General features: G+C 41.6%; 1 protein-coding gene across 2 annotated transcripts in view; it reads left to right on the forward strand.

Annotated features, from left to right (window-relative positions):
* kansl1b (KAT8 regulatory NSL complex subunit 1b) overlaps positions 1-12731 on the forward strand; it is a 171820-nt gene that overhangs the window by 145168 nt on the left and 13921 nt on the right. The window contains exons 8-11 of one of the 2 annotated variants that reach the window (XM_080213835.1): positions 5538-5732; positions 6887-7036; positions 9047-9198; positions 12246-12367. In XM_080213835.1, the coding sequence (XP_080069961.1) occupies positions 5538-5732; positions 6887-7036; positions 9047-9198; positions 12246-12367 (619 nt within the window). The remainder of the gene's footprint in view (positions 1-5537; positions 5733-6886; positions 7037-9046; positions 9199-12245; positions 12368-12731) is intronic. The other variant, XM_080213836.1, reaches the window with a different exon arrangement.

The raw sequence follows: 12731 nt of genomic DNA on the forward strand, positions 1-12731 counted from the left end.
CCAAGCACTGGCCCTTGTGGTACCCAGCTAGTCACAGCCTACCAACCTGAAAATGACCCATTTATTCCTACACTGTTTTCTGCCCATTAATCACCTCTTAATCCATAACCAGTTTATTATCCCTATCCCTTGTGCGCTCCTTTTGTTTATTAACCTCTTATGCGGGACCTAAGAACATAAGAAATAGGAGCAGGAGTAGGCCATCTAGCCCTTCGAGCCTGCCCCGCCATTCAATAAGATCATGGCTGATCTGAAGTGGATCAGTTCCACTTACCTGCTTTCTCCCCATAACCATTAATTCCCTCGTCTATCAGAAACCTATCTACTCGTGACTTAAATATATTTAGCGAGGTAGCCTCCACCACTTCAACGGGCAGAGAATTCCAGAGATTCACCACCCTTTGAGTGAAGAAGTTTCTCCTCAACTTTGATCTAAACTGCTCCCCCGACCCCCCTTATCTTAAGGCTGTGCCCTCTAGTCCTGCTATCCTTTCTAAGCAGGAAGAATCTCTCTACCTCTACCCCTATCCATCCCCTTCATTATCTTGTACATCTCTATAAGATCCCCCCTCATCCTTCTAAACTCCAACAAGTACAGACCCAGTCTATTTAGTCTCTCTTCATAGTCCAACCCCCTCACCTCCGGTATCAGCCGAGTGAACCTCCTCTTCACTCCCTCCAAGGCCAAAATATCAGACCTTATCAAAAGCTTTCTGAAAATGTAATTGCTAATAATGGCTTATTATTTAGATTCTAATGGAAAACAACATCTGAGCTTAACTACAACATATTAACCATTTAGTACCTCAGTCCCATTCAACTCGCGCAAATACGCTTATGTTTTAAAGAGTCTTTTTTTAAGTATTTTCTGTGGAAAAAAGATTTCAAGAGAAAAACTAAGGCATAAGTTAACTGAATAATTGGGAGAATAAATGGTCAGTTGTTAGTATTACGTTGCTGAGAATTGTTTTGTTTTTGAGCACAAGTTTTCACGATTACAGCTGGTACATGTAGTTTTAGAATTAATGCTGCATGGCATGTTATAGTCACAGTGCCGAAGATAGCACACGTTCTTCATTCATTGCTCTGCGTATGGTGCTCATGGGAAAGGCTGTGACGTATGGATTGTTTTATCAGTAACCATTACTAAATTATAGTTAGCACTTTCAATAAGATGTACACTAATGTTCTGTCTCATTCTTAGCGCAAGTCACGTACATACTCAAAATGAAACACGATTGAGTTAAATTGAAAATGGAATGGGAGCGAATAGATATGGGAAATATTTCAAAATACTTAGTTATTTTGTAACAAAGCAATTTCACTGCCATTAACCGTGGCCTGTGAATCGATAATGTTGCACAGCAATGTCATCTCACAGACCACTGTGATATTTACACTCATTTGTCTATTCAAATAGGATTTATTACCCAGTGCAAAGGGATAAGTGACAATTACTGCAAGGTGAGAATGTCATTCTTTTGTTCCCTGGGAAATAAAAGCAGAACCAGAAATCAAATAAAATCTCTGTCTGCGAATAAAGACAGATTAACATTTAATGTGGATTTATGAGAGGAAAATCCTTTTACCTAGAGGGAGAGTTGTCTCACGTCTTTAAAAAGTATCTGATGAGCACTTGGCACGTCATAACATTCAAGGCTATGGGCCAAGTGGTGGCAGGTGGGATTATGTAGGAGGTCAGGTGTCTCTAATGCATTGCTGCAGCCTCGAGTTGAAGGGCCTCTTCTGTGCACGATGATTCTCGATATGATCTCCATCCAGAAGAATATGTGGCAGTCTATCTCTCCCGTTCTCTCTCACTCCTCCCTCTCGTCTCTCTATCTTTGACATTTGGATGAAGCTGCAGGATTACTGAAGCAGGATCTGCTTCTGGGGAATGCAGTGTTCTCTCTTATCACAGGTTGAGTCACCACCTTGTGGCTGGAAGTGGATCTGTCGTTTAGAGTCAGTATCAGAAAGGAGCAGGTTGGACAATGATTATGTTCCCTTTTGCATTTGGCATCATCATCACAGCACAGAGACTATTCAGTCCTTGATAGCTCTCAGCTATCTAGTCTGTCCCAGTCCCAGTTCTATCCCTACAACCCTGGAACACTATTTGCCACCCTCCTCATAAGCAATAAGTATCAGGTCATTAAAAGTTTGACAGGAACAGTGCAGCTGTTATCCTGCCCTCAAAAACATGTGGCCAGAAGTTTCTGTAACAGTCAATGCTCACAGCAGATGCATCATCATTTTTCAGCATGTGGACTCTTTCAGTGTCACTCCAACTTAGCACATGGTGGCTGCACCATGCAACTAAAGGGAGATCTGTGAGCTTTCATTAGCGTCTGGGAAATTTGGCATGTCAGTTATGAGTCTCAGCGACTTATACAGATGCACTGTAGAAAGTTTCATGTGGCTCCTGCTCTGTCCAAGACTGCAAGGAACTGCAGAGTCATGAATGTAGCCCAATCCATCACGCAAACTAGCCTCCCATCCAATGACTCTGTCTACACTTCCTGCTGCCTCGGCAAAGCAGCCAGCATAATTAAGGACTCCACACACCCCAGACATTCTCTCTTCCACCTCCTTCCGTCGGGGGAAAAAAATACAAAATCTGAAGACCGTAGAACAGCTTCTTCCCTGCTGCTGTCAGACTTTTGAATGGACTTGCCTTGCATTAAGTTAATCTTTCTCTACACCTTAGCTATGACTGTAACACTACATTCTGCACTCTCTCCTTCTCTATGAACAGTACGCTTTGTCTGTATAGTGCACAAGAAACAATTTTCGCTATGTTAACACATGTGACAATAATAAATAAAATCATATCATTGGGAATAGAAGGTAAGAAATAGGAGCTGAACTAAGCCACTTGGTCTCTTGAGTCTTCTGTCAGTCAACGAGGTCATAGCTAATCTTCTGCCATAACTCTACCTTTATCCCCATATCCTCAATATCCAAATGCTGTCTTGGATACTCAGTCATTGAGTATTTCTACCTTCTCTGAGGTACAGAATTCTAAAGGTCCAGTTTTTTGAATGAAGAAATTTTTCCTCTCAGTCCTAAATATGGGACTGTGGTCCCATGTTTTAAATTCACCAGCAAAGGGTAACATTTTCTCAGCCTTTACCTTGCCAACTCCCTTAAGAATTATACATTTTGCATTATATTTTTGAAATGCAAGGGAACAAGCTGGGGATACAATTCCAAAAGATTTCTAAAGATTCTTCCAGTTTTGAATTGAAAATTTTAAATGGGAGGTCTTCATCCCATCTGCATCAAAATACTGTACAGTTAACTACTACTGTAGAATTTCTTTTCTAATGCTGCCTATTTAAAAATATAACGTAAGAAATAATAGGTCACTAGACACTGAAACCTGCTCTGCTATTTAAATAAATCATGGCTGATATTCATCCACTGACTCCATTGTCCCTCCCTTTCCATTCTGAATCCAAAAGTGCATCAAATCTCTGCCTTAAGTGTACCCAATGAATTAGCATCTACAGTTCTGTCAGGTTCCAAAAATTCCCAAACCTCTTGAATGAAGAACTTTCACACCTTAATCCGAAATGGCTATTCCCTTGGCCTGAAGGCTCTGAACACTGTTTCCAATGAAGGATTGTCAGCAGGGGAAATGGTGTCTCAATCGTATCTCAGTGTTATCATCTAAGTTTCTAACCTCCAGTGCACACAAATCGACCTTTTATAAACAGTACCCTCATCTCAGCAATCAATCCAGTGAACCGCCATTATGCTGTCTCTAAGGGAAGTTAATCCTTCCATAAATATGGAGACTATAACTATACGCACTGTTCCAGGTGTGGTCTTGCCAAAGATGCCAACAATTGCAGAACACTTGCTACTTCTTTACCCCAATTCCCTTATAAAGATCAACATACCATTTGTATTTCTACTTACGCTGTTTCCATATGCTAACTTGGTATGTACAGACTCGCGATACCCTCTAACCACCAGCATACTTATGCCATTTAAAAAAAGGTTTTGTTTTCTATTCTTATCAAAGTGAATAATGTAATATTTCCCCACATTATATTCCATCAGTCTCCTTATTGCTCACTCATTCATGTGTCAGCAGCCACTCCATTGGTAGAACTCTTGCCTCTGTGACACAATGTTGTGGGATCAGGTCTGGCAATCCAGTGCAGAACTGACAGAGTGTTGCATCCTCAGATGCTGTTTTTAAACATTACATACTCTGTCTGCTGGATATAAAGTTACCATGACATCATATTGGGGAAAAGCAGAGGAGTGTCCTGGTTAGGTTATTACCTCGTCGTGATCACATTGCTGTTAGTGGGAACTTTCTGAATGTTAGTTGGCTGCTGCTTTTCCTACATTATAACAACGATCAAAAGTAGTTCCATTTTCTATAAAAACACTTTGAGATGTCCAGTGGAGTTGGTGCAGACTCGATGGGCTGAATGGCTTTTTCAGCAGTGTCGGGATTCTATGGCTGCAAAATGTGCTATATAAATGCAAATCTTTAGTCTTTCACTTCACCTATCTTGCAGTTCACTCATCTAATTTTGTATCGTCTACAGCTTGGGATCATGATACTGGTTCCCTTCATCTGGAAATAAATTGTAAATAGCTGAGGCCCACCATGGATCTTTGAAGCACCCAATAACAGCCTGTCAAGCTGAAAATAACCCATTTATTCCTGCTGTATTTTCTACCTTTAACCAGTCTTCAATTCATGCCAATATATTAACATGTATTCATGAGCCTTTGTTTTCTGCAAAAACCTTTGGAAATTTCCGTATCCAGTGCCTTTTTTGAGTTCCAGATTTACCATATCCACTGATTCCCTTTATTTATTATCAGATAGATCTCAGAAAATTCTAATTGTCAAACATGCTTTCCCTTTCATAAAACCATGCCAACTCTAATGATTTTATGATTTTCTGAGTGCTCTGTTATCACTTCCTTAATAGAGTCCAAGCAGTTTCCTGACCACTAATAGGTTAACTAGCTGGGATTTCATGTTCTCTCCCTTTCTCCCCCTTCTTTTTAGTTTCATAACCTACACAGAAGCACCACTGCAACTAGTTAATCGCATCCACCGATATATTTCTGTCCCGATGATTAACCATAACTGCTATTGTAAGCTATTGCAGTTTGCTCCATTCTCAGGTAAATGTGTACAGTTTAGGTTGGTGTGCTGTATTTTTGCCACACTGGCACTTGATGTTGCTGGGAAGGATGCACGTTAACATAGTCTCGTTTTGTGGTTTTAAATGTTTGGTTGACAGCTTGAAAAGGGTGTGTTATTTGCCCCCTCATGGTGAAATTATGTATACACAAAAACAACGCATTTTCTGGCTGTTTGAAATTCTAATTTTGACTTACTCAACGTTGTAAAGGCAACCATTTGCAACCAGACTCTTCAGCACTCTGTTGTAAAGCTTGCATCACTGAAATCAAAGAGGTGAAGGATGGACTATTCCAATCATTTGTTGATGTTGTGTATGGAAGGATGTGAATGTGTATTTCTTTTGTTCTTTCAGACATTCCACAGAGCATGCACTTCCAGCCTCTACTGAAAGGTCATTGGCAGAATAAATCACTGGACAAGAACAAAGCCTCCAAGAAGCTCTCGTTAAAACATAAAGGCTTGTTAACAGCCAGCCTGTCAGACCCATCCCGCAGAGCACGGCAAAAACTTGCCAACTCCATAATCGGCTCTGACAGTAAGTGTCAAGGTCAGTGTGTGTGACTTTTGGGGGCATTTTCCTTCAATATTGCCCATCTCTATAGGTAGCGGGCACTAAGAGTCAACCACATTGGCTCTGGAATCACATATAGACCAGACAGGGTAAGGATGGCAGACTTCTTTTCCTGAAGTAATTAGTGAACCAGATGGTTTTGACGATGATCTGGTTTCGTGGTCACATTTACTGATGCTAGCTTTTTTCATTCCAGATGTATTTAACTGAATTTCAGTTCCATGGTGAGATTTGAATTTGTATCAATGGATTACCAGTGCCGTAACAAAGCTGTTACAATACCTCCTGTTAAATACCTATTTCAGAAATGCAGCTATGGTTCATTATCCCCTCTCAAATAACCAAGTAGTAGCTCCAAGAGCAAAGAACAAGTGCTCCAATATCAAGGATTTGGAGCAAATTGCATCCATTAAGAGATGACTGCTTTGTGATTGTGAAGGTTTTAATTGAACTTGGTCAGGGTTTGTGAACCTAGCGTCAACGTTAGAGAGGAAACAAAGTGCACAGGGAATTGCGAGAGACAGATACACGGCAAGAAGGAACAGTAAGATTTTCTGTGCAGTCGGAGTGAGCGGGAATGCGATAAATTTTTACAGTGCACGTATGAGAATCCTTGGAGTATGGCAAGTAAAGTTGGTGAGCTGTGGATTCAGACAGTTATGTAGGAACACAATACTGGAGACCTAGCTCAAAGTGGGAGGACTGGGTATTCCTGGACACAGGTGTTCAGGAAAGATGGGAAAGGAATGAGAGGAGGAGACGTGGCAGAATTGGTTAAGAAGATACCGTGCTGGAGAGATGTCCCAGGTAGTCAAGGACAGAACCTGGTTGTTGAGTGTGAAGGAACAGTGATACCATTACACCACTGAGTATGTTCTGTAGGCCACTAACAAGTGGGGGGAGAATTAAAAGATGAGAGAGTGATACAAAAATAGTTTTGAGGCTGGGGTGTTGATAGTATAACATGTGATTGAATTATTGATCAGGAATCGGTGAAAAAGACTGCCTCAGTTCCTAGTACTGTTTTGTAACAAATTATTTAATGGAAGAATCAAGAGTTGGACGCAAGTATTGAAACTGGTACAAGTAAAAACATATTGAATCATTACATGCTTGTACTTTTTTTGCAGAGTATGCTCACAATAAGAATCGTACAGAGAAGCCATGTAAACAGCACTTCGATGATTTATTGTCTGTGTCCAAACTGGAGAGTACTCCAGTGCAGGAAAAATTCCTGAACAAAAAGAGGCAGCGAGAACTTTCCACCGAACTAACGGAAGGTAAGTTCAACATCAGCTGCAAATTATTTAAAAGGGAGAAAAATCTGTGTGTGCAGTTATAACCTGGTTTATGCATACTTGGTTTAATGTGTGTACAGTGATGTTAGTTGGCCACAGTTTTTATAGCAGGGGATCTACATGTAGGTACCACAATATACAGCATCCTCCAAGACGAAATAACCTTGAACCACTCACTACAGCAGGGACTCCAACAAGGACCTGCTCTTTCTACTCAGCTGGCTTTTGCTGTATTTGTGTAAATAATGAAACGTTTCCAGCATTAGACTCTTTTATCCAGGATTCAGAATCAAAGCTAAGAAATCATTGTGTTTCTTGAAAAATGACAGTTCGTGTTTACATGTTAACAGCGTTCATTATCATAAATCACAATTGAAGTCAAACAGGTTCTAACTGCTACTGCAGATCTGGCCGTGTTTTGGTGTTCACTTAATGGGAGTAAAGCAGTTGTAGGGAGGAGTAGCCATTTTGTCCCCTGAAGCTGGCTCTGCCAATGAGTAAGGTTATTTGTGACCTTAAGTCCATACCCCCACCCTCCCACCCCCAAAAACCAGCCCCCCTGGTCCTTTTGTACCCACACCTCTCACCGAAACAAGTCACATGTGGGGGCCCTCCCGATGGGGATCCCTGCCTAACCCCCTAGAGGCCCCTGCTGGGCATCGCCCACCCACCCCTGGGCTTCAGTGTCCTCTGAGCCCCCCTAGCATGATTGCTTGAGGTCGGTGCTATTGTAGATCAATAATGATTCTCACTTGTATTGCACCATGCCCAAAGGCTGGTGGATTCCGTGCGCTGGAATTTTGGTGGGTTATGCATATTTAAATGCTACTTTAAATATGCTAATTGGCCTTGCTCCCATTTTGGATTTTAGCCAGTTTGTGCCATTAGAAAGGGTCAAGAGAATAGCCAGCTATTTGGCGCTGGGTGTGAAACTGATTTTTAGACCTGCACACTATTCACCAGGATTGGCACGGTATACTAAATCCACGTTGAGGTCAGAAAATAACCCTCGTCGTAAAAAGTAAGGCAGATGGTAACAGATAAAGACAGACTGGTAAAATAGGTCAACATATGGCAAATGAAAATTAATGTGAAATATGAAGTGATACATTTTGATAACGAGGAGAGGCAAAATGAACAAAATGCTACAATTTTAAAGGAACAGAGAGAGTAATGCCAGTTTTATGCATATAAATATTTGAAGCTATCAGGACAGGTTGAGAAGGACACATAAAAGTTTATGGGATCCTTAACTTTATTAACAGAGAATAGGGTAGAAAAACCAAAAAGTTATACTATATATTTATAAAATCCAGTCTGGGCCCTAGATTGTGGATCATGTGTAGCTATGGGCACCACACTTTAGGAAGGTTGGCACATGGTTAACACTGCAGCTTCCCAGTGCCAGGGACCCAGATTCAGTTCCATACTTAGGTTAATGCCTGTTTGGAATGGAATAGAATATTCTCTCCCCATGGGTTTTCTCCAGGTGCTCGTCTCCCGGTTTCCTTCCACAGTCCAAAATGTGCAAGTTAGGTGGATTGGTATCAATTGGATAGCTCTGACCAAAGTTTGGCGCACTCGCACACTGGCCAAATGACATCTTCAGTGCTGCATTGTTCTATGAGGCAACAGCATTAAATAGCCCTTGGCCAGAATTGCAGACTGCAAAAGGCAAAATAATAACAAAAAGCATGTAGAGCAAATGGGTTTGAGTTGGCTGGTCTTCATGCGCTGGATTCGTCAGGATAGGTCACATTTTGACCACCGCTACTTAGAACATTGGTATAGTACATGAGAGTAGTTTGGCCCCAGTGATGGATGGGTTCTGTTAATCACCCCATTGAAAGTCTTGTATGTTTGAGGTGACACTCTTTCGAATCTATTAACAGTGAATTGTTTCATGAATGTTAATCAAGCTTTGAAATGCAGCAACATTTGCACTTCAACATGCCAAGTTGTTCAGAATTTCTTTTTTTCATATTCTTGCAGCAAGTCAGGCCTTGACAGACGTGGGGAGTTCATACCGTTCTGCGATTAGCTCTCATACCTCAGTTCACAGCCCACTGCTGCGGCAACTGTCCACCTCTTCAGAAAGCTCTGCACAGAATACAACCAACACACAGAGTATAGCATCCATGCTGGTAAGGAGGATACTTTGTACAGGAGAAATAGAAAATTGCAAAGCAAGGAGTTGGACAGCGTAAAGAGAGTGTGTAAATAATTAGTTATTTAAACAGAGCAAATTAAAACGGCAGGTACTGATTTGGTGATGTTTTGTGCTGAAAGTTCGGTGTTAGTACTGGAAACAGAATTCCCACTTTGATAATGGATGTGTTTTGTTTCTCAGACACCTTGCTGTTTTAGCTGGAATTATGTGCAAGGGCAGGGACATGACTCACAGTGTCACTGTAATTTTCAGTTAAAATTCCGGTTCAGATTTTGCTTGTTAGAATCTCAATTTAATCTTCCACACAAATTTAACTGCCTGATTGCCACAACCAACTGAAGAGCAGTCTGTCCAACTCAAATTGAGAATGCAGTTCTCTTTTCTTGCATGAAGATGCTGACACTTGGGGTGTCACATGGTCATAATCTTCAATGGTTTGTCCTGAGTTTGAGCCCAGCGAGAAATGTCGAACTTTGTCATCTGGGGGGGCTATGCTCAGTCCTGTCTCTAAATGGTCCTTCTTCACCGCGCACGCACACACTCATACACACACACACACATACACACACACACACACACACACACACACACACCAGAAATCACTGGATAAATATCACAAAGGAGCTATTGCTGATTTTTGTTTTCCCTCCATCTTCTGAGCCCAGAGTGCTGAGATCAACTGAGATGACACAGCTCTTGGCAATCTACTACTTCTGCTCAGTTTCTATTCTGTGTTATGCATCCACAGTCTTGTCGCACTGAATTTTTGAGGAGAAACTTTAATAATCTGCACATAAGGAGTGAATGTTCAAAATATTATTTTGGTGTTAAAAAGATAGATGTAATTGTTGGTGGCCAATTACTTCAGCCCCAGCACATGCTGTAGGAGTTCTTCAGCATTGTCTGTGAGACAATCATTTTGAGCTGCTTCATTCATGTTCCTCCCTCTGGTATAAGGTCAGAAGTGAGCTGTTTGCTAATGATTGCACAGTATTTAGTTCCATTTGCAATACTCAGATAATGAGGTCGTTTGTGCCTGCATGTGAGAGCTGGACAACATCCAGACTTGGACTGTTAAGTGCCAAGTAATATTAGTGCCATTGAAGTGCCAGGCAATGACCATCCCCAACCAGAGAAATTCTAATAAACATCATCCCTTGATGTTTAATGATTTTCCCATTATGTCTTCCCCACGATAATCATTCCGGGTGTCACCATTGACCAGAAACTTAACTGGATCAGCACATAAATGATGTGGTTACAAGAGAAGGTCAGAGGCTGGATATCAGTGGTAAATGACTCACCACATGCCTTTTCGCCATTTAAAAGGCACACGACAAATACGTGGTGGCATGTTGTGCACTTGCCTGGAGAGTGGTTCCAAGGACACTCTAGAAGCTGGACATCATCCAGGGCAAAGCAGTCTGCTTGACTGGCAATCCATCCACAACCTTAAACATTGAGTGCCCTTACCACTGGAACACTGTGGCTGCAGTAACAAGATGCACTGCCAAAGTCCCAAACCTGCAACTTTCAGGGCAGCAGTTAATGGGAGCACCATCACTTCCCTCATTCCTGTCAATATATGACATGATCTTGACCTGGGCGCATACCTTCATCATTGCTGAGTCAAAATCCAGGAACTTCTTAGCTCACAGCAATGAGCTTATTGCATAAACTGCAGTGGTTCAAGAAAGCAAGTCGCTATCACCTTCTCAACACTAGTTAGGATGGACAATAAATGCCAACCATGCCAAAAAGTATTTAATTCCCAAACGTGGAATAAAAATGGATGTCACCAAGTCATGGGGCCTGGGTTCAGATCTAAGTACGAGTCTCCTCTTAGTTTGCTGGCTGCGCGGAGTCTATATGAAAAGGATTTTAGATTTTGTCAGTCCAGTTTTTATAGGTCTTCAAGATCACAAAGATGGTATTTAGGGACATTTTGGATACAATTTTCTGTCCTAAATTTTCTGCTACCTTCAAGGTGCTGGCACTTACTGGGAGATTACTACATGTTTCCCATACTTAGCAAAATCGCAGTGAAGTGCCAGGGAGCTTTACCACATGTATGTAACTTGGTAGCACTTGTGCTGGTGGGGAGGAAGCCAAGAACGGAAGTCATAGAGGTTTACAGCACGGAAGCAGGCCCTTCTGCCCAACTTGTCCATGCCGCCCTTTTTTTAAAATCCCCAAGCTGATCCCAATTGCCCGCATTTGGCCCATATCCTTCTGTACCCGTCATACCCATGTAATTATCTAAATGCTTTTTAAAAGACAATATTATACCCGTCTCTACAGCTTGTTCCAGATACTTACCACCTTCTGTGTGAAAAATTTGCCCCTCTGGTCACTTTTGTATCTCTCCCCTCTCACCTTAAACCTAAACCCTCTAGTTTTAGACTCCCCTACCTTTGGGAAAAGATTATTGACTATCTAGCTGATCTGTACTCCTCGTTATTTTCTAGATCTCAATAAGATCACCCCTCAGCCTTCTACGTTCCAGAGAAAAATGTCCCAGTCTATCCAGCCTCTCCTTATAACTCAATCCATCGATTTAATGATATCCTTTCTATAATAGGGTGATCAGAATTGCACACAGTATTCCAAGTTTGGCCTTACCGATGTCTTGTACAACTTCAACAAGATATTTCAACACCTGTATTCAATGTTCTGACCAATGAAACCAAGCATGCCGAATGCCGCCTTCACCGCTTTGTCCACCTGTGACTCCACTTTCAAGGAGTTATGAACATGTGCCTCTAGATCTCTTTGTTCTGTAACTCTTCCCAATTGGGAAGTTATTACTATTACCCTCACTACCAAAAACCCCCAATTTGGTAAAGCACAGAAGTTAGCCTGCCCTCTTTCCTCCAGCCTTCCTTCCTTCAGATAAAAATAAACTCAGACTGAAAATCTTGATGAAGCCCCTTTCTGAAAGCTAATACCTTGTTGAGTACCTGCGTGACCCAAGGCACCTTGGTATATTACAATTGTTTTGAATCTTGTTTCTTAAAACAGCAGGCGGCCAGGAGGAAAAGGGGAGAAAGTTCCTTTGACATAAACAACATTGTAATCCCAATGTCTGTTGCTGCAACCACTCGTGTGGAAAAGCTCCAATATAAGGAAATCTTGACACCAAGGTATGCATTCAGGGTTTGTTCAAAATCCTCATAATTTTCATTCCGCAGATCGAGCTGTGGCCATAGTGTAATGGAGATCTTGGTTTCTTCAAATGTAAATGGTGCACAGTTATTGATTGACTTTTTTTGGGTATTGCATTGTAGTGTCTGCAATTCTCCAAAAAATTTGATTTCAAAATTTAGAATTTTGTTCCACTGTATATTAGTGCATGATCAGTGCAGCATAGTGGCTAGCACTGCTGCTTCACAGCGCCAGGGACCCAGGTTCAGTTCCGGCTTCGGGTGACTGAGGAGTTTGCACATTCTCCCTGTATCTGCGCAAGTTCCCTCCGGGTGCTCTGGTTTCGTCCCACAGTCTAAAGAT

This window comes from Carcharhinus amblyrhynchos, chromosome 27 (genome assembly GCF_965287045.1).
Source record: "Carcharhinus amblyrhynchos chromosome 27, sCarAmb.v2.hapA, whole genome shotgun sequence".
In the NCBI taxonomy this organism is placed as follows: Eukaryota; Metazoa; Chordata; class Chondrichthyes; order Carcharhiniformes; family Carcharhinidae; genus Carcharhinus; species Carcharhinus amblyrhynchos.